Source organism: Oncorhynchus tshawytscha, linkage group LG12 (assembly GCF_018296145.1).
Source record: "Oncorhynchus tshawytscha isolate Ot180627B linkage group LG12, Otsh_v2.0, whole genome shotgun sequence".
NCBI classification, from domain to species: Eukaryota; Metazoa; Chordata; class Actinopteri; order Salmoniformes; family Salmonidae; genus Oncorhynchus; species Oncorhynchus tshawytscha.
In genome coordinates, this window is record NC_056440.1 from 67086677 (window position 1) to 67109635 (window position 22959).

General features: G+C 42.0%; 1 protein-coding gene across 4 annotated transcripts in view; it reads right to left on the minus strand.

Annotated features, from left to right (window-relative positions):
* LOC112263721 (myocardial zonula adherens protein) overlaps positions 1-22959 on the minus strand; it is a 34552-nt gene that overhangs the window by 1669 nt on the left and 9924 nt on the right. For 2 of the 4 annotated variants that reach the window (XM_024440264.2, XM_024440262.2), the window contains exons 3-11: positions 9716-9802; positions 8580-8747; positions 8278-8370; positions 8034-8147; positions 7319-7471; positions 1125-1250; positions 495-623; positions 277-371; positions 80-185 (exon numbers count right to left, since the gene is read on the minus strand). In XM_024440264.2, coding sequence (XP_024296032.1) covers positions 80-185; positions 277-371; positions 495-623; positions 1125-1250; positions 7319-7471; positions 8034-8147; positions 8278-8370; positions 8580-8747; positions 9716-9802 — 1071 coding nt within the window. The remainder of the gene's footprint in view (positions 1-79; positions 186-276; positions 372-494; positions 624-1124; positions 1251-7318; positions 7472-8033; positions 8148-8277; positions 8371-8579; positions 8748-9715; positions 9803-22959) is intronic. The other 2 variants (XM_042330952.1, XM_024440263.2) reach the window with 2 other exon arrangements.

The window sequence follows — 22959 nt, forward strand, 5'->3', positions numbered from 1 at the left end:
CAGTGTATGTTCTCATGTTTCCATTGACAGTGAGACAGAAAGAGTGTGTGAGAGAGACAGACTTTTCTTAGTCATTCACCTCCTCTATCATGCCTTTGACCTTCCTCTGCTGACAGAACACCATGTCATTCAGGTGTTTGATTCTCTCACGGAGCTCCCCTGCCTCCTCTTCCAACTTTTGAGAACTGTAATAATGAATTATAGTGTTATTACTTCAGTATATCATTTCAATGGGATGGAACATGTAAAATGCCATTTTTGTTTTGGCATTTGTACCTCTTTGCTACAGTTGCATCTGTTTTGTATGTCACCTCCATCAAGCGTAGACACTGTTCACATTCCTGCAGTTTATTCTGAAGATGGCCCCTTTCCTACAAAAAAGACATATTATAGTATTCTTGCCCAAAGGACTTGAAATATTACATCTACAGTAAATACTATAGATAAAAAGATAATGTTGCATGCATTATTGCATGCGTTATTCTGGGTCTTACCTGTCCCATACAGTCCAGCAGGCGCTCCACCTCACTGATCCTCTGGTCCCTTTCAGCAATCTTGGCCTCTGCAATCTTAGCATTCTTCTCTTCCTCCTCTAATCGCCTAATATACTCGTCAATTTGGGCCTAGTTGAAATATATTGATGGCAAACAAAATGTATTAAAAGCTTTAAGGCAGAGAACATACAATTTAATCTGGGCTCATTATCATATCAACACTTGGAAGTTAGACTACTCTACATTTAACAGTACCATAGTGAGTTACTTGTACCACTAGAGGGAGACTCATACCACTTGTATGAGCAGAGTGATACTGGAACCTTTTATACTGTTTACATCACAGGAGGTTGGTGGCACTTTCATTGGTGAGAACATGGTAATGGTGGGAGCAGAATCAATGGAATGGTATCAAACACATGGTTTCCCTTCCATTTGCTCCATTCCGGACATTATTATGAGCTGTTCTCCCCTCAGCAGCCTCCTGTGGTCTACATATACACTTTTCATGAACATGTAAGATGGTGAAAACATCACCATCCTTACTTTTCACATGATTAATCAATCACCACCCTTTCTCTTCAGGCAGGGGCTTGGGTGAAGTGATATCAGAAGGAGACTCAGCAGTACCTGTAGCTTCTCTATCTCCTCTCTGTGTTTCCTCTGCTCCTCCTGAAGTCTCTCCTCATACTGTCTCTGTAGCCTCGCTGTCACCTCCTGCACTGCATGGCTGTTGGCCTCCTGAGACGATTCCACCTGGACAACACAAGCACACATCGGTCAATTTCATACAACAATGGGACGATTCAAAGACTTGCTAAAGACAATGTAGAAATGTCTATTGATTCTGTATTTTTCTAGTGAGTCCGGCATGAATGTTAATAGTTCAAATCTGGAGGACTGGTTCTTTGAGCTTGAACTGTCTGTCAATAACCTGTTATTCATCATCACATAGAATTGAAGTTGAGTGTTCAGCGGTCAGAGCAGACAAACTAGGTCAGAGAAGGCAATCAGTCAAAGGATCGGGGGAGTCACATCGAACGTTGAATGAAATAACCAGAGGGTGAAGTGTGTGAAATCAAGCAGAGCATTCTGAGACTGAAGTAGAGAGGGAAATGAATTGAACAGAGTAAGCCAGAGAGAGATATCAATCATATTGCAAGCAAAACATTTTAGCAGCCCCTCTTGACAGTGGAGAGAAAAATTTTATGTTTTAGAGTTAATTTCATGCAATTCTACACATTTTGCAATGGAGCGTACAGCAAATTTATCAGTTTTAAAGCAAGTTTACTGCAATTCTTCACATTTTGTCGTAGGGCGGAGAGATTTTGTAATTGTACAACTAATTTCATGCAATTCTACTAATTTTTCCATAAAGTGGAGAGAAATATTTGCAGGTTTTATTAATATGATACTTGAGTGAGACTGACTAATTAAATCAATGGGGACCCCGGCCAGTAATTCAAAAATGATTACAATATGCCATACGTACAATATGCTATATGTGCTTAACTTTAACTGACTTGCCTAGTTAATAAAATCTAGTACACGGACGTCACGCAACATAGCCTAGATTTAGGTGTTTATTCATTCTAAACAATATAACTTTGGGGAGTTTTCATACGCTTACAATTATGCTTTGATTCTTACTTGAACAGACGCTAAGATTATATTTGGTTTTGATCTTTGCAAAATAACTATTTTGGATGCAGCAGTTGTTAGCTGGAATGATATATGGTGTAGCAAAAGCTAGCCAAATATATAGCCAAAAAGTGTTTTAAGTATAATGCAGTTGATTTGCGATGATGACACAAACATTACATTAAGCAGTACATTCATACGAGCCTTACAATCCAATTATAATCCAAAAGTAGTGTGAAATGCACTCATTAGCAACATGTAAATATAGGCTTTTTTTGTTGGCTCCCTCTTGTTCTGCCATCAATTTGCACGCATCGTCCTCGTCCAGCAATGTTTGCAAACACAGAAAGGGCTCTATCGCTCCGCATTGACATGATTGATTGACGGTAGGTGAGGGCGGAAGGTCCTGTATAAACACAAACTCACTTCCTTGACAACTTCCTTGACAACAGCTCTGCGCAAGAAGTGTGAATGCACTGACTGCTGCAGATGCCTTATCACCCAAAATTCTGCATGGCCAATGCAGACGTCCATGCAACTTTGTCATGGCTTTAACACGTCCTCTGGACTTTACACCAAAAGAAAGAGAAGAACGATAACTTTAAAATTGTGAATTTAATACAGTTAGATGCGCCGAAATAAAAGCAACTTTGGAAAATGAACACTTGGATTATGGTGATATGTCTGTCTGATATCGCAAATTGTTGATTTTTAATCCGAGGTTATTGACACACTTGTTGAATTATGCAACAGAACGTGACAACAACAGTCATTAATTAGGCAGTCTAGACAGCACAGGTAACTGCAGGTAGGCCTAGACAGAGTAAGTGTTTGGTTGTTGCAGCCCCGTTCCACCAATTTATGCAAGGGAATAATCAACCAGGGGCGATGTGTTATATGGAAAATAATCAAAGAAATGGAAGGTGTGTTCCACCACTCTAGGACATTCCAGAGTTGCATTATTGTCCAGAGAATGCATAGAGACCCAAATTGATTATCCTTTTTATACCATGGCTATTGCCGCTAGAAATGTGTTCAACATCCACTATAGCTAGCACGTTTACTAGATAGCTACAGTAGTTTCCTTGGTAATCAAACAAAACCGAGTTGTTCGTTTAGCCACAGATATAACAATGAGATAAGTTATTCAAATCTTTGGTTTAGCTAACCAAACCATCACAACTAGCTCAAACATAGAACATGTAAGAATGAACTATAGCCATTGAATTTTACCAAGCTGATGTACCATGCTTTATAGGAAAATAATACACGATCTAGAATGCCGTTCAAGCCAATCAGAAACGAGTATTCAACAATGCCACTTCTCAAGTGTTTTCAATTGTATTGTAGATAAATATGCTCCCTTTAAAAACGGATAATTAAAAATAGGTCTTGCCCTTGGTTCAGTCCAGAGCTATCTGAAGTCATACACAACATAGATGCTGCCTGGGCCAAAGCTAGATTCACAGACTCAGGCACAGACTGCCAGTCTTTCAGGGGGATTGAGAAATCTGTGTGTAAAATTTATGGGCAGGTGGGACGCTCCCACCTGGCCAACATCTGGTGAAGTTGCAGAGTGCCAAATTCAGAATACAGAAATAGTCAAATTAAACATTCATAAAAATACAAGTGTTATACATCGGTTTAAAGATTAACTTCTTGTTAATCCAGCCGCTGTGTCAGATTTCAGAAAGGCTTTACGGTGAAAGCATACCATGCGATTATCTGAGGACAGCACCCCGCTAACAAAAGCATACAAACATTTTCAAGCCAAGTAGAGGAGTCACGAAAGTCAAATATAGCGATAAAATTAATCACTTATCTTTGATGATCTTGATATGGTTGCAGTCACAAGAGTCCCTGTTACACAATAAATGTTTGTTTTGTTCGATAAAGTCCCTCTTTATGTCCCAAAAACTCAGTTTTGTTGGTGCGTTTTGTTCAGTAATCCACTGGCTCAAAGGTGGTCATAACATGCAGACGAATACATCCTAATAGTACCGGTAAAGTTCGTCGAAATATGTAAAACAATGTTTATAATTAATCCTCAAGTTGTCTATTGTCTAAATAATCAATCATATTTCAACTGGACAATAGCGTATTCAGTAGAAAGGAAAAACAACGAACAGCGTGCAAACGAGCTCTGCTTCATTCTGCATGCCACTTACAAAATGGTCTCATTCTTCCTAATTTTTCAGAATACAAGCCTGAAACAATGTTGACATCTAGTGGAAGCCATAGGAACTGCAATCTGGGTCCTAACCATTTAGATACTGTATAGGAATTCAATAGAAAAGTACCCACATCAAAAATATCTCACTTCCTGGATGGATTTTACTCAGGTTTTTGCCTGCCATATCAGCTCTGTTTTACTCACAGACATTATTTAACAGTTTTGGAAACTTTAGAGTGTTTTCTATCCAATACTACCATGCATATGCATATCCTAGCTTCTGGGCCTGAGTAACAGGCAGTTTACATTGGGCACCTCATTCATCCAAAATTCAAAATACTGCCCCCTACCCAAAAGAGGTTAAAAAAGCAAAATCGTATTATTATGTTAATACACTATCTGAATGTACGGGGAACCCAGCTACATTTTGGAAAGCGGTTGTGTCTCCTCTTCTCCCCAAATACATTCATTTAGATTCTGGCCCTATTACTGCCAAAATTGATATCATTAATGAATTTAATCACCATTTAATTTCTACAGGCTATATATTTAAATGTATTTCAAAGCCAACTCTTGAAAATAGTAGTTTGGATGTTGATGGTGAAAATCTATTGAATGATATTGAAAATGCTGGTCAGGAGTTTTATTTTCAAACATTCACTGATAAAGAAAGTCCTGGATGCTATGCTAACATTAGACAAAAATACATCCACAGGGGCTGATCATTTGGAGCCTGGTCTGCTTATGTGTGCAGATCCCTTCATTGCTGGCTCAGTAGCCCACATTTTTTATTTAACATTGTTATCAGGAAGTATTCCAGAAGCATGGAAATCTGCATATGTGCGGCCACTCCATTACGGTGGCGATACAAATGATCTTGACAACTATCGCCCCATTTCAAGACTACCTTGTTTAGCTAAGATTCTTGAATCCTTGATTAATGTACAACTTTGTTCCTCTTTATCTGATAATTGTATTCTTAATATAAACCAATCAGGGTTTAGGCCTGGGCATAGTACTACCACAGCAGCCATGCTAGTTATTAATGATATTGTCAATGCCTTGGATGCTAAAAAGAGCTGTGCCTCCTTGTTTATTGACCTGTCAAAGACGTTCGACACTGTTGATCATTCTGTTTTGCAGAAGAAGTTTATGGTTTCAGAGTTATCTTAGCGACAGAACTCAGGCCATATTAACAGATGCTCCAGATACTCAACTAGTCTAAAGAATGACAGTTGAATTGCTTCTTTAATCAGGACAAGAGTTTTCAGCTGTGCTAACATAATTGCAAAAGGGTTTTCTAATGATCAATTAGCCTTTTAATATGATAACTTGGATTAGCTAACACAACGTGCCATTGGAACCCAGGATTGATGGTTGCTGATAATGGTCCTCTGTACGCCTATGTAGATATTTCGGAAAAAAAACAGCCGTTTCCAGCTACAATAGTCATTTACAACATTAACAATGTCTACATTGTATTTCTGACCAATTTAATGTTATTTTAATGGACAAAAAAAACCTTTTCTTTAAAAACAAGGACATTTCTAAGTGACCCCAAACTTTTGAACGGTAGTGTATGTGTAACGATCGTCGTTGGAATGAGGTGAGGACTAAAGCGCAGCGTGGTATGTGTTCATGATGATTTTTATTTAAACTCAGAACACTAAACAAAATAACAAAGAGAAAGAAACGAAACCGAAACAGTTCTGTAAGGTGACAAAACACACTAAACAGAAAATAACCACCCACAAAACACAATCGAAAACAGGCTACCTAAATATGGTTCTCAATCAGGGACAACGATTGACAGCTGCCTCTGATTGAGAACCATACCAGGCCAAACACAAAAATAGAAAATCATAGAAAAACTAACATAGACAACCTACCCAACTCACGCCCTGACCATACTAAAACAAAAGACAAAACAAAGGAACTAAGGTCAGAACGTGACAGTATGTGCATGTTTTATTGTTCTGTTTTTTTGTAACGTATACAGGGCTCTCTTGTAAAAGACATTTTTAATCTCAATGTGACATTTTTAAATTAAGCAAACAGGCACGAGGGGGTTTGGTATATGGCCAATATACCAAGGTTAAGGGCTGTTCTAACGCACTAAGGAACTCGGGGTGCCTGGATACAGTCCTTAGCCGTGGTTAGTTGGCCAAATACCACAAACCCCCAAGGTGCCTTATGGCTATTATAAACTGGTTACCAATGTAATTAGAGCAGTAAAAATAAAGGTTTTGTCATACCCGTGGTATATGGTCTGATATACCACGGCTGTCAGCCAATCACCATTCAGGGCTCAAACCACCTAGTTTATAAGCACATTTATATATGCAAATACACCCAGTGTATTTACACAAATGAAGCACATATCATTTTCTTTATTTTAACACAACATTTTTTAGAAAATACCTGATACCATTACAAAATGTATGCATATATAAATATAACCGCAAATTTGACAAATTTAACAACTCAATTCCCACCAAGATCCCTGTATATTCATTATTTGTCCATTTTTTAATTTTTTTTATTTATTTAACTGGGCAATTGTTTGCCGCCCTATGGGACTCCCAAACATGGCCAGATGTGATACAACCTGGAATCAAACCAGGGACTGTAGTGACGCCTCTTGCACTGAGATGCAGTGCCTTAGACCGCGGCGCCACTCGGGAGCCAAATAGTATGTTCCCTGACTGGAAATCGAACAAAGGCCGCGGCGGTGAGAGCACTGAATCCTAACCATTAGACTAGACCATCCATCTAATTTATTTTAAAAATTCAGAAAGTTTTGAGTATCTTCATCCATTGTCCAACTTTTGCATTTATTGGAATTGTTTTTATAACCTTTTAACAATTGTGATGACTGTTGCTACTTCATGGAACTCGTTCAGGGTGAGGATGGTGTATCCTGTGCGCCATAAACAAAAAGCAAACACTTACCAGGCTTGTGCCATCCACTGTGTGGTGCTGGTGTGCTGTGTTTACAGTAGTACTCTACCTTCAGTTTGAGTGTGAGGTTCTCAGCCTGGGCAAGTTCCAGCTGCCTCTCCCTCTCCTTCAGCCTCTCCTCAGCCTGTTGAAAGGAGTTTATCAGACTCTTCATCTCATCCCGGGAGTCCACACGATTGTGACAGCTCTCTAGAAGAGATTTCTGCAAAGGAAGCTAGTTCTTTAATTCCTCAAACCAACCCTGGACATTATTGAATGCAGCAATCATGAGCAGAAGAGGTTGACTCATTCACTGAAACTAAGATTAACAGCTAAGAGCTACTTTATAAAACAAACATGTATAATGAACCAGAGAGGATATCTTTCACTCTCCACTGATCAGTAGAAGAAGGAAGTATAGTGCTGCACATCTCTGTTTGAGAGGATTAAGACTTTCCATGGGGGGGTTATGAGACATCCCACTGGGCAAAAACTGGTTCAATCAATGTTGTTTCCACATAATTTCAACCCCAAAATTCTATGTGATGATGTTGAATCAAAGTGGAAAACTGATTGGATTTGCAAAAAGCCATCAACTTAAGGTAATTTCATATTTTTTTAGCTAACTTTTAACTTAAATCCAATGACAGGGTGACATTTTTGGTTGATTTCACATTGAATTCACAAATGTAAATCAAAACTAGACATTGAACTGACATCTGTGCCCAGTGGGATGGCCGTGACGAGACAGTAACAGGCCTGTTTGACAGTCGTTGATCCTGTACCTGGAGGTCAATGTTGGCAGATATAAGGGAGTTGTTCATCTGGTCGAAGCTGTCCATGGCTGCAGTCCGAACCCTCACCTCTTTCTCCAGAGTCTTCCTCTGGGAGTTGGCAGTCTGGAGAGACACATAGCACACCCAATTCTCAGATTTTGTATCCATTTTGTGTTTATAAGAAATTGAAAGAGAAAGGATTTCCAGCTGTTAGCTGTCTTATTAGTCATGTGTGCCTCGTGTATTGTCTTACCCTGATGTCTTGTGATAGTTTCTGCATCGACTGTTGCATTCCTCCAACCTGGCCGTACATCCTCTCTCTGACCTTCTCCAGGGAATCTCTCACCTGTGCAGCACAGAGATAACACACGATTGAAGTAATCCTTCCTTATTGCTTGATTAGCAAATCCATAATGTTGTCCATGTTACAGAATCCTGGTGTTAGCTCTTGGATACCCTGCAGGCCTGTCAGGTGTACTGTACTGTAGGCCTCTGCTCTGTTTATACTCCTTAACTTGGATCAGCTTCATCGTTATCTTCTCCATCTCCACTCACCTCCTTGATGTACCTCATCTCATCCCTCAGGTGATTGACAGACCACTCGCACGCCATCACTTCCTGCTGTCTGTCCGAGCCTGTCCTCTGCAACACACCGTACACCTTGGGCCCGTGCTGCCGCTGCAGCGACGTCTCTAGCTCCCCATTGGTCGCTGCTCTGAGCTGCTGAGGGAGACAGGATCAACCCGGTCAGGTTTCTATCTAGGCACACTTTCTACCAGCCTGTAGATGTGTGTGTGTGTGTGTGTGTTCGCCTCTATGTGAGTGTTTGTGCGCTTGCATACTTGCGCATGCCCAGGTATTTCAAGTATTGCTGCTGAGCACTTGAATCTGGAGGTTGGGAAGCAGGGATGGAAACAGGGTGCAGTGAGGGTGTCATATTTCTGCAACCCAGTATATGAGCTCCCGCAGTCTCCCTGCTATTGTTCCTCTCCAACAGGGCTCTCAAGGAGCACAGGTGCACACTGACACAGGTCCTTTGTAGATCAGCAGTATCAGGAAGTGGCTCTAGCACCTTCATGTTATCTTACAGTAACATACAATATGAGAGGAATCCACTGAGTGACACAGATACAGAATCTTATCAAAGTCTCATAATAAATAACTTTACTGTGTGAAGAAGCAATATGTTTCCATTGTTATGATCAGACAGGCAGCCAGCCCGCATTTATCCACCCTACATTATTCAACAATAGAGGAGCCCAAACAATGGCCTGTCCTACTATGCCACAGATTCCAATATAAACCATGAAAGGTGAATCTGTTTTCCTTTGACGATAAATCCAGGACACTCAAATTAGTATGATAGACCTGGTTGTGCACACTGGTCCATGTGACCTCTGTTTCAACCAGAGGCAGAGGGTTGTACCCAATACTACATATCGACATAATCAATGCTTGGAATCATCTGAGGATAGGTTATATCAAGTATAGTACAAAAGGTTCTAAATGTTCTTGTTTATATACAGTGCATAGCTTGAATATTTGTGTTTCACACACCAATAGCAGAGTTGACCACAAATTCAGGAAGTTACTTCCCATATTCTCACCATAACATTCTGTAACTTTCCCTTTCAAAAGCCTCTATGTGGGAAACCATGATAGCTTTTTGTGGTGTGGTTGTGGTAGTTTACCTGTACAGGTGACTCACTGCCAGCTGGCCTCTCTCTCTGGATGAGTCTGTTCTTCTTCCATGTTCCATTGACAACCTTCTCCTCTTGCTGAGAAGACAAACAGAAACAAATGAACTGTGTGCTCACAATATCTGGAGATATTTCACAACCCTGTAACCTGATTGTTACTGAATGCTTGGAATTCCTGTTTTTCTAAAGCCACATATTTAGTTTGCAAATTATGTGCTTCAATGTACACAACGTATTCCCCTCTTTCAGAAAATGATATGGGCCAAGGGTACAGTTTAAATGCATGGATCCTGTACCTGTTCTCATCAAACTGTTGATGACAGATTACCATCTTTGTTGAACATAGTCTACTGTAGTTTTTATCACTGGGAATAGTCATTATACTCTTTTCTAGACCACATCTTAGTCATAACCCATACATGTTTTAAAAATACGGGTTTGGACTACTGCAATGCTTTGTGGGGATCGAGCTAGGAGGAGCCTAGTTTCTGAACCTGTTTGGGATAGGAGTCCCGCTAGCGGGACGGGCACGATAGGCGTCCCGCTACTGGAGGGCACGCAATTTAAAAAAATAATCATAAAAATGATGGATATTAAACATTTAGTTACATATAAGTGTCTTATATTGATTGAAAGCTTAATGTATTTTTAATCTAAATTGACTGTCCCGATTTACAGTAGCTATTACAGCAAAAACATGCCATGCGATTGTTTGAGGACGGCACCCAACATCAAAATATTTTTCCACCGGCACGGGTTTCATACATTCACATATAACGATTAAATATTCACTTACTTTTTGAAAATCTTCCTGTGATTTGTCATCCAAAGGGTCCCAGCTATAGCATGTAGTGTTGTTTTGTTAGATAAAATCCTTCTTTATATCCTAAAAAGTCAGTTTAGTTGGTGCCATTGATTTGAGTAGTCCACTCATTCAACATGCAGAGAAGGAATCCGAAAATCCACCCCTAAACTTTGTTTCAACAAGTCAAAACAAGTTTCTATTTACTCCTCAGATACCCTAAAATGTAATCAAACTATAATATTTCTTACGGTAAGAAGTATGTTCAATAGGAAACCGATTTTAGCAGGTGCGTCCTGTCTTCATGGCGGGCGCAAACGCGAATTTCCAAGACTGTGTCTCTGTACTAAAACTGATATTTATTATTTGCTTTTGAAGTTACAAGCCTGAAACCTTGAACATAGACTGGTGACACCCTGTGGAAGCCACAGGAATTGCATCCAGGGAGCTAATTTTCAATATGACCTTTTACTTGCCATTCTAAGAGGATGGTCTCTTAAAATAAAATTTCTGGTTGGTTTTTCTTTGGATTTCCTCCTACCGTATCTATTGTGTTATATTCTCCTACATTATTTTAACATTTCTACAAACCTCAAAGTGTTTTCTTTCCAATGGTACCAATTATATGCATATCCTAGCTTCAGGGCCTGAGCAACAGGCAGTTTACTTTGGGCACATCATTCAGGCGGAAATGAAGAAAAAAGGGGCCTAGCCCTAAGAAGAAGCACTTAATGACAGACTTCAACAACACAGGGGATGGTAATTGATATACAGTACCAATCAAAAGTTTGGACAAACCTACTCATTCAAAGCTTTTTCTTTATTTTACTTTCTTCTACGTTGTAAAATAATAGTGAAGACATCAAAACTATGAAATAATACATATGGAATCATGTAGTAACCAAAAAAGTGTTTTAATAAATATAATATATTTGAGATTTGAGATTTTTCAAAGTAGCCACCCTTTGCCTTGATGACAGCTTTGCACACTCTTGGCATTCTCTCAACAAGCTTCATGAGGGTTGTTTTTCCAACAGTCTTGAAGGAGTTGCCACATATACTGAGAACTTGTTGGCTACTTTTCCTTCACTCTGCGGCCCAACTCATCCCAAACCATCTCAATTGGGTTGATGCCGGGTAATTGTGGAGGCCAGGTCATCTGACACAGCACTCCATCACTCTCCTTCTTGGTCAAATAGCACTTACACAGCCTGGAGGTGTGTTTTGGGCCATTGTCCTCTTGAAAAACAAATGATAGTCCAACTAAGCGCAAACCAGATGGGATGGTGTATCATTGCAGAATGCTGTGGTAGCCATGCTGGTTAAGTGTGCCTTGAATTCTAAATAAATCACAGACAGTGTTACCAGCAAAGCACCACCACACCATCACACCTCCTCCTCCATGCTTCATGGTGGGAACCACACATGCGGAGATCATCCATTCACCTACTCTGCGTCTCAAAAAGAAGATTGGAACCAAAAATCGCAAATTTGGACTCATTAGACCAAAGAACAGATTTACACTGGTCTAATGTCCATTGCTCATGTTTCTTGGCCCAAGGAAGTCACTTATTCTTATTGGTGTCCTTTAGTAGTGGTTTCTTTGCAGCAATTTGACCATGAAGGCCTGATTCACACAGTCTCCTCTGAACAGTCGATGTTGACATGTGTCTGTTACTTGAACTATGTGAAGCATTTATTTGGGCCGCAATCTGAAGTTCAGTTAACTCTAATGAACTTATCCTCTGCAGCAGAGGTAACTCTGGGTCTTCCTTTTCTTTGGCAGTCCTCATGAGAGCCAATTTCATCATAGCTCTTGATTGTTTTTGCGACTGCACTTGAAGAAACCTTCAAAGTTCTTGAAATGTTCCGGATTGACTGACTTTCATGTCTTAAAGTAATGATGAACTTTCGGTTCTCTTTGCTTATTTTACCTGTTTTTGCCATAATATGGACTTGGTCTTTTACCAAATAGGGCTATCTTCTGTATACCACCCCTGTCACGTTCTGACCATCGTTCTTGTGTGTTTTCCTTATTTTAGTGTTGGTCAGGATGTGAGCTGGGTGGGCATTCTATGTTGTGTGTCTGGTTTGTCTATTTCTATGTTTGGCCTGATATGGTTCTCAATCAGAGGCAGGTGTTAGTCATTGTCTCTGATTGGGTACCATATTTAGGTAGCCTGTTTTGTGTTGGGTTTTGTGGGTGGTTGTCTCCTGTGTCAGTGTTTGTACCACACGGGACTGTTTCGGGTTTTAATGTTTCTTGTTTTGTAGTTTATTAATGTATAGTTTCGTTATTAAAGAACCATGTATTATAACCACGCTGCGTTTTTGTCCGCCTCTCTTACACCAGAAGAAAACCGTTACAGAACCACCCACCTACCAAGGACCAAGCGGCATGGTAAACAGAGGCAGCAGCAACAGCAGCAGCAGGAGAAGCGACAGGTGCAGCAGGGGCAACAGCAGCAGCAGGAGAAGCAACAGAGGCAGCAGCAGCAGCAGCAGTGGGAGAGGCTGCACTATTTGGAGAAATGGACTTTGGAGGAGATCCTTGACGGGAAAGGACACTGGGCAGAGCCAGGGGAATATTGCCGCCCCAAAGCCGAGCTGGAGGCAGCGAAAGCAGAGAGGCAGCATTATGAGGAGCTAGCACGGCAGAGCGGCTGGAAGCCCGAGAGGCAGCCCAAAAAATGTCTTGGGGGGAGGCACAGGGAGAGTGTGGCAGAGTCAGGAGCCAGACCTGAGCCAACTCCCCCTGTTTACCGTAAGGAGCCATGGATGTTATCTTCTTGGATATAGGGGGCGCTCTTTTAATTTATGGATAAAAAAACGTGCCCATTTTAAGCGCAATATTTTGTCACGAAAAGATGCTCGACTATGCATATAATTGGCATCTTAGGAAAGAAAACACTCTAAGGTTTCCAAACTGCAAAGATATTATCTGTGAGTGCCACAGAACTCATGCTACAGGCGAAACCAAGATGAAACTTCAACCAGGAAATGGGCAGAATTTTTGAAGCTCTGTTTTCCATTGTCTCCTTATATGGCTGTGAATGCGCCGGGAATGAGCCTGCCCTTTCTATCGTTTCTCCAAGGTGTCTGCAGCATTGTGACGTATTTCTAGGCATATCATTGGAAGATTGGCCATAAGAGACTACATTTACCAGGAGTCCGCCCGGTGTCCTTTGTCTAAATTGGTGCGTAACCTACAAGCTGCACGCAGTCATCCAGTGATTGAGAGGAGAGAGGAGGCTTTCAACAAACGATATATCATGAAGAGATATGTGAAAAACACCTTGAGGATTGATTCTAAACAACGTTTACCATGTTTCAGTCGATATTATGGAGTTAATTTGGAAAAAAGTTTGGCGTTTTGAAGACTGAATTTTCGGGGTTTTTTGGTAGCCAAACGTGACGCACCAAACGGAGCAATTTTTCCTAAACAAATAATCTTTCAGGAAAAACTGAGCATTTGCTATCTAACTGAGAGTTTCCTCATTGAAAACATCTGAAGTTCTTCAAAGGTAATGATTTTATTTGAATGATTTTCTGTTTTTTGTGAAAATGTTGTCTGCTGATGCTAACGCTAAATGCTACGCTAGCCGCGCTAGCTGTTACACACATGCTTATTTTGCAATGGTTGAGAAGCATATTTAGAAAATCTGAGATGACAGTGTTGTTAAGAAAAGGCTAAGCTTGAGAGCTAGCATATTAATTTCATTTCATTTGCGATTTTCATGAATAGTTAACGTTGCGTTATGGTAATGAGCTTGAGGCTGTATTCACGATCCCGGATCCGGGATGGCTCGACGCAAGAAGTTATCGGAGCTATCGGCGACCCTGAGAGGGTCGAGGAATTATTGGACAGAATGGAGGAGAGTGAACGGATGGGAGATGAGGAGACACTCGAGGAGGTGTTAATAGAATTGGGGGAGAGTGAAGAGAGAGAGCAGTTGATTTGGCGTAGTATGCAAGGCATTCGCCCTGAGGTGCGTGTCCCCAGCCCGGTACCACCAGTGCCGGCACCCCGCACCAGGCTGTCTCTCCGTCCCATCAACACAGGTGCTCCCGCCTGTCCGGCGCTACCAGAGTTTCCGCCCCTCAGTCCAGAGGCAACAGCGCTCCTCAGTCCAGAGGCGCCAGCGCCACTCAGTCCAGAGGCGCCAGAGCACCTCAGTCCAGAGGCGCCAGAGCACCTCAGTCCAGAGGCGCCAGAGCTTCTCTGTCCAGCGCTGCCAGAGCCTTCCTCCTCTCCAGCGCAGCCGGAGTCTCCCGCCTGTCCGGCGCTGTCAGAGCTTCCGCCCCTCAGTCCAGAGGCTCCAGAGCCCCTCAGTCCAGAGGCGCCAGAGCTCCTCTGTCCAGCGCTGCCAGAGCCTTCCTCCTCTCCAGCGCAGCCGGAGTCTCCCGCCTGTCCGGCGCTGCCAGAGCTTCCGCCCCTCAGTCCAGAGGCGCCAGAGCCCCTCATTCCAGAGGCGCCAGAGCTCCTCAGTCCAGCGCTGCCAGAGCCTTCCTCTCCAGCATTGCCGGAGCTTCCTGTCTGCCCAGCGCCAACAGTCGCCAGTCTGCCCAGCGCCATCAGAGTCGCTAGTCTGCCCAGCGCCGCCAGTGCCGCCAGTCTGCAAGGAGCCGCCAGGGGGTACTGCCGGGGGTACTGTCACGTTCTGACCATCGTTCTTGTGTGTTTTCCTCGTTTTAGTGTTAGTCAGGACGTGAGCTGGGTGGGCATTCTATGTTGTGTGTCTGGTTTGTCTATTTTTATGTTTGGCCTGATATGGTTCTCAGTCAGAGGCAGGTGTTAGTCATTGTCTCTGATTGGGAGCCTAGGTAGCCTGTTTTATGTTGGGTTTTGTGGGTGGTTGTCTCCTGTGTCAGTGTTTGTACCACACGGGACTGTTTCGGGTTTTCATGTTTCTTGTTTTGTAGTTTATTAATGTATAGTTTCGTTATTAAAGAACCATGAATTATAACCATGCTGCGTTTTGGTCCGCCTCTCTTTCACCAGAAGAAAACCGTTACAACCCCTACCTTGTCACAACACAACTTATTGGCTCAAATGCATTAAGAAGGAAAGAAATTCCACAAATTAACTTTTAAGAAGGCCCAACCGTTAATTGAAATGCAGGTGACTACCTCATGAAGCTGGTTGAGAGAATGCTAAGAGCGTGCAAAGCTGTCACCAAGGCAAATGGTGGGTACTTTGAAGAATCTCAAATATAAATATATTTTGATTTGTTTAACACTTTTTTGTGTTATTTCATAGTTTTGATGTCTTCACTATTATTCTACAATGTAGAAAATAGTATAAATAAAGAAAAACCCTGGAATGAGTGTGTGTCCAAACTTTTACTGGTACTGTATATTTTGGACAACAACTAAAAAGTTCTTGTTTCTTAGAAGAGAAAAGAGAAGCTTCCCTACTAAACAAATATTAGCTCAGAGGAACATCATCCAAGACCTCTGCTCTGCAGCCCATCCAGCCAGAGAGAGAAGGCGTCCTTCGCCCATCCAGCAGAGATAAGAGATGGGGAATAATGACGCCACTGTTGTTTCATGGCCTCCTGAGCTGGACGTTGCTTCACATTTCCACACCAGATAATCCACAGAGAGAGAGCAGGCTGACATTACGAGGGGCTCCAAATAGGCAATGTGAATTCCAACAGATGGGAGAGAAGAATGGCCGTCATTATGTTTTATGGCCGGTACTGTACACACCCTCTGAAAGAACTTCATGTCAGCCTCTATTGCGTTTTAAATATTACAATATAGGTGTTTCAGCATTTGAAGCTGAATTGTAACAGAAACTGATTTTTCTTCTTCTATCCAGTCAGATAAGGGGCTGTGAAAACAGCTTTAATGTCCTGCCAAAGGAATGTGACCCTCACTGAACTGACAGTGTTATTTATTCATGGAAAACCAGATGAGAGAGGCCTAGTCTGAAGAACTCAAAATCAAAAGCAATGGGTAATATTCTACACTCTTAGAAAAAAGGGTTCCAAAAGGGTTCTTCGGCTGTCCCCATAGGAATAACCCTTTTTGGTTCCAGGTAGAACTCTTGGGTTCCATGTCAAACCCTCTGTGGAAAGGGTTTTACATGGAACCCAAAAGGGTTCTACCTGGAACCAAAAGGATTCTACCCGGAACCAAAAAGTGTTCTTCAAAGGGTTCTCCTATTGAGACAGCCGAATAATCATTTTAGGTTCTAGATAGCGCCTTTTCTTCTAAGAGTTTACTATTCACTACTTTAATTGACAATGTTACCTAAGCTTGACTGTGTATCAAAATTGCTTGCATAATGAAAGACTCCACTGTGCTATATACAGTGCCTTGCGAAAGTATTCGCCCCCCTTGAACTTTGCGACCTTTTGCCACATTTCAGGCTTCAAACATAAAGATATAAAACTGTATTTTTTTGTGAAGAATCAACAACAAGTGGGACACAATCATGAAGTGGAATGACATTTATTGGATATTTCAAACTTTTTTAACAAATCAAAAACTGAAAAATTGGGCGTGCAAAATTATTCAGCCCCCTTAAGTTAATACTTTGTAGCGCCACCTTTTGCTGCGATTACAGCTGTAAGTCGCTTGGGGTATGTCTCTATCAGTTTTGCACATCGAGAGACTGACATTTTTTTCCCATTCCTCCTTGCAAAACAGCTCGAGCTCAGTGAGGTTGGATGGAGAGCATTTGTGAACAGCAGTTTTCAGTTCTTTCCACAGATTCTCGATTGGATTCAGGTCTGGACTTTGACTTGGCCATTCTAACACCTGGATATGTTTATTTTTGAACCATTCCATTGTAGATTTTGCTTTATGTTTTGGATCATTGTCTTGTTGGAAGACAAATCTCCGTCCCAGTCTCAGGTCTTTTGCAGACTCCATCAGGTTTTCTTCCAGAATGGTCCTGTATTTGGCTCCATCCATCTTCCCATCAATTTTAACCATCTTCCCTGTCCCTGCTGAAGAAAAGCAGGCCCAAACCATGATGCTGCCACCACCATGTTTGACAGTGGGGATGGTGTGTTCAGGGTGATGAGCTGTGTTGCTTTTACGCCAAACATAACGTTTTGCATTATTGCCAAAAAGTTCCATTTTGGTTTCATCTGACCAGAGCACCTTCTTCCACATGTTTGGTGTGTCTCCCAGGTGGCTTGTGGCAAACTTTAAACGACACTTTTTATGGATATCTTTAAGAAATGGCTTTCTTCTTGCCACTCTTCCATAAAGGCCAGATTTGTGCAATATACGACTGATTGTTGTCCTATGGACAGAGTCTCCCACCTCAGCTGTAGATCTCTGCAGTTCATCCAGAGTGATCATGGGCCTCTTGGCTGCATCTCTGATCAGTCTTCTCCTTGTATGAGCTGAAAGTTTAGAGGGACGGCCAGGTCTTGGTAGATTTGCAGTGGTCTGATACTCCTTCCATTTCAATATTATCGCTTGCACAGTGCTCCTTGGGACGTTTAAAGCTTGGGAAATCTTTTTGTATCCAAATCCGGCTTTAAAATCCGGCTTCTTCACAACAGTATCTCGGACCTGCCTGGTGTGTTCCTTGTTCTTCATGATGCTCTCTGCGCTTTTAACGGACCTCTGAGACTATCACAGTGCAGGTGCATTTATACGGAGACTTGATTACACACAGGTGGATTGTATTTATCATCATTAGTCATTTAGGTCAACATTGGATCATTCAGAGATCCTCACTGAACTTCTGGAGAGAGTTTGCTGCACTGAAAGTAAAGGGGCTGAATAATTTTGAACGCCCAATTTTTCAGTTTTTGATTTGTTAAAAAAGTTTGAAATATCCAATAAATGTTGTTCCACTTCATGATTGTGTCCCACTTGTTGTTGATTCTTCACAAAAAAAATACAGTTTTATATCTTTATGTTTGAAGCCTGAAATGTGGCAAAAGGTCGCAAAGTTCAAGGGGGCCGAATACTTTCGCAAGGCACTGTACCTCTAATACTGCTTTGTGCCCTGAGCTTTATTTCCTTTCTTTAGGACATGTATGTGGAACTTACTATACAGTACATGTCATGTAGAAGTAAAACGTTTTTCTAATGTGACCCATTTGATTGAATTGCCTTAACTTCGAAAACACCATCCTTTGACTCAAGTAAATGTAAACTTTCAGTCTAGCACCTCTGTGCCACAGTTCCAGGCAGTTCACAAGGAGCAGATGCATTACACCACATCCAGGTCAGAGTCACTGATAAGCCTGTCTCCCACAGGGTGTCGGGTTACAGGACACACCCTTTTTAATTTCATGGTAGATCACCACTTTCGTCATTGTCCTTTTCCCGAAACATAATATCTCCGATTTAAATGTAAGATGTTTCCTCCCTCCCTCCTTCACTTAACTATCTTGTCATGCGTGTTTTCTTTCTTCGTCCTCTCCATCTCTATGTGGCACCACAGTCTTGTTGTCTCCTGCTACCCAGGTTTCACTTCTAAGTGTTTGTTTTTTTTCTTCACCTTTATTTAACCAGGTAGGCCAGCTGAGAACAAGTTCTCAATTCTAACTTCGACCTGACCTAGATAATGCAAAGCAGTGCGACACAAACAAGTTACACATGGGATAAACAAACGTATAGTCAATAACACAATAGAAAAGTGTATATACAGTGTGTGCAAATGTAGTAAGATGACGGAGGTGTCGTGACGTTGTATTAGTTAATATGACGACTGTTGCTCATCAAATGATTAAAAGTTTCTAATTGCGTGATTAACTGAATCAAGCAATTATTAACTCATTAACCTGGGGCACCATGGGAAAACTAGTTTCATTGAGTTTCTATTTCCCAAATGAACTCAAAGAATATCAGAATATCGATTTTTACAACAGCCGCTAATTAACCAGTTCGTACCACACCAATCTTAGTTGAATATTTATTTACTAGAAAGCTAAAATGATGGTAAAAGATACACATAGACAAAACACATTATAGGCTATTTATTAGAACTTAGTATAACGGGCCAACACACTATGGCGCGTGTTACCCAAAATGGGGATTTCAAAGAGAGAGAGAAAAAAGAAAGTACACGAGAGAAATATACATTTGGGTGAATTTGTCAGCTATGCTATTCTAACCCTAGCCTTGCCCCAAACTGCCGCTCTTATGGGTCAGAATATAATGATGTAATTACGTGGGGAAGACCTCCGAGGATTCTCTGCGTGGACCGTTCAGGCTGCTCGATGACGCACTTCTCCGGCGCAACTTTTTGGTCATCCTCAAGATGTCAGTGTCCTTTTGGCTTAGGAGTCTGTTCCCTCACCCTTGCTCTGGAAAGGGTCTTCTGAGGACAGACAACTCTGTAGCTCAGAGCTCACAGCATAGGGATGAAACCGTTTAGATAGCACGATTCGCTGGGAATGGATGCTAGCGGGTCCGGCTTGATTTCACCCGCTTAGACACAGCTACTCATCCGTAGCTTGGGTAGAAAAAGATTTCTTTGTCTTCAAACTTGTGTTGCGTTCTGGGTTCGTTGACTTTTTAGACCTTGACTGCAGCTTGGGTCACGTAGTCTCTTCTGTAAATTCTTTACTCACAGGTTTTATACCCTTGGGTCAGAAGTGGGCGTAACCGCCTTTAGAGCAATTCTCTGGGCGTACCAAGTTAAGAGCAAGGTCTAGGTTTTTCTCAAATCCAATTTTAGACGACTAACTTCACATTTCATCTTTACCAAAACATTCCCTTTGATTTGGACATTTTCCACACAACGTACAATGTATAAACATCAAACATATACTAGGAAAACTCTTCACGTTACAATGTTTTCGTAATAACGTCATCTATTAACCTTTAAATAACAAAACAAAAATGACATACATTTTCATATTCCATCTATCGTCATGACCACCATTGTGGCTGACGGAAACCATTGTTCCAAAGTGCCTTTATTTGTTCTGAGGTTGGTTCTCCATAGTAACAGGACAAAGGAATTTGTCTGTGGCCTGAGATTTACCAGGGGCGTGAGGGGTCATAAAACCCCCACATCTTCAGACCCCTAGATCTCTCCTCCTCTGTTGGGGTTGAGAGATAATCTGTAGGGTTGTGGTCTCCTGTAACCTGACCTGATCAAATCAAATCAAATTTATTTATATAGCCCTTCGTAGATCAGCTGATATCTCAAAGTGCTGTACTGAAACCCAGCCTAAAACCCCAAACAGCAAGCAATGCAGGTGTAGAAGCACGGTGGCTAGGAAAAACTCCCTAGAAAGGCCAAAACCTAGGAAGAAACCTGGAGAGGAACCAGGCTATGTGGGGTGGCCAGTCCTCTTCTGGCTGTGCCGGGTGGAGATTATAACAGAACATGGCCAAGATGTTCAAATGTTCATAAATGACCAGCATGGTCGTATAATAATAAGGCAGAACAGTTGAAACTAGAGCAGCAGCATGGTCAGATGGACTGGGGACAGCAAGGAGTCATCATGTCAGGTAGTCCTGGGGCATGGTCCTGATCAGGACAGTCATGACAGAGGTAAGGCAATAAATAGGCCATAGTGGCGAAATAATTACAATTGATCAATTAAACACTGGAGTGTTAGATGTGCAGAAGATGAATGTGCAAGTAGAGATACTGGGGTGCAAAGGAGCTAAACATAAATAACAATACAGGGATGAGGTAGTTGGGTAGGCTATTTACAGATGGCCTGTGTACAGGTGCAATGATCAGTAAGCTGCTCTGACAGCTGATGCTTAAAGTTATTGAGGGAGATATAAGCTTCTGTGATTTTTGCAATTCGTTCCAGTCATTGGCATCAGAGAACTAGAAGGAAAGGCGGCCAAAGGAGGAGTTGGCTTTGGGGATGACCAGTGAAATATACCTGCTGGCGCGCATGCTATGGGAGGGTGCTGCTATGGTGACCAGGGAGCTGAGATAAGGCGGGGCTTTGCCTAACAAAGACTTATAGATGACTGGAGCCAGTGGGTTTGGCGACAAATATGAAGTGAGGGCCAGCCAACGAGAGCGTACAGTTCGCAGTGGTGGGTAGTATATGGGGCTTTGGTGACAAAACAGATGGCACTGTGATAGACTACATCCAATTTGCTGAGTAGAGTGTTGGAGGCTATTTTGTAAATGACATTGCCGAAGTCATGGATCGGTAGAAGAGTCAGTTTTACGAGGGTATGTTTGGCAGCATGAGTGAAGGATGTTTTGTTTTGTTGTGAAATAGGAAGCCGATTCTAGATTTAATTTTGGATTGGAGATGCTTCATATGAGTCTGGAAGGAGAGTTTATAGTCTAACCAGACACCTAGGTATTTGTAGTTGTCCACATATTCTAAGTCAGAACTGTCCAGATTAGTGATGCTAGACGGGCGAGCTGGTGTGGGCAGCGATCGGTTGAAGTGCATGCATTTGGTTTTACTTGCATTTAAGAGCAGTCGGAGGCCACAGAAGGAGTGTTGTATGTCATTGAAGCTCGTCTGGAAGTCTGTTAACACAATATCCCAAAAAGTGCCAGAAGTATACCGAATGGTGTTGTCTGCGTAGAGGTGGATCAGAGAATCACCAGCAGCAAGAGTGACATATTGATGTATACAGAGAAAAGAATCGGCCCGAGAATTGAACCCTGTGGCACCCCCATAGAGACTGCCAGAGGTCCAGACAACAGGCCCTCCGATTTGACACACTGAACTCTATCTGAGAAGTAGTTGGTGAACAAGGTGAGGCAGTCATTTGAGAAACCAAGGCTGTTGAATCTTCCGATAAGAATGCGGTGATTGAGAGAGTCGAAAGCCTTGGCCAGGTCGATGAAGACGTCTGCACAGTATTGTCTTTTATCGATGGCAGTTATCGTTTAGGACCTTGAGCGTGGCTGAGGTGCACCCATGACCAGCTCGGAAACCAGATTGCATAGCGGAGAAGGTACAGTGGGATTCGAAATGGTCGGTGATCTGTTTGTTAACTTTCAAAGACTTTAGAAAGGCAGGGTAGGATAGATATAGGTCTGTAACAGTTTGGGTCTAGAGTGTCTCCCCTTTGAAGAGAGGGGTGACCGAGAAAGTTTTCCAATCTTTAGGGATCTCAGACAATACGAAAGAGAGGTTGAACAGGCTAGTTATTGAGGCAGCAACAATTGCAGCGGATCATTTTAGAAAGAGAGGGTCCAGATTTTCTAGCCCAGCTGATTTGTGGGGGTCCAGATTTTGCAGCTCTTTAAGAACATCAGCTATCTGGATTTTGGTGAAGGAGAAATGGCTTGGGCAAGTTGCTGTGTGGGGTGCAGAGCTGTTTACCGGGGTAGGGGTAGCCAGGTGGAAAGCATGTAGAAAAATGCTTATTGAAATTCTCGATTATCGTAGATTTATCGGTGGTGACAGTGTTTCCTAGCCTCAGTGCAGTGGGCAGCTGGGGGGAGGTGCTCTTATTCTCCATGGACTTTACAGTGTCCCAGAACTTTTTGGAGTTTGTGCTACAGGATGCA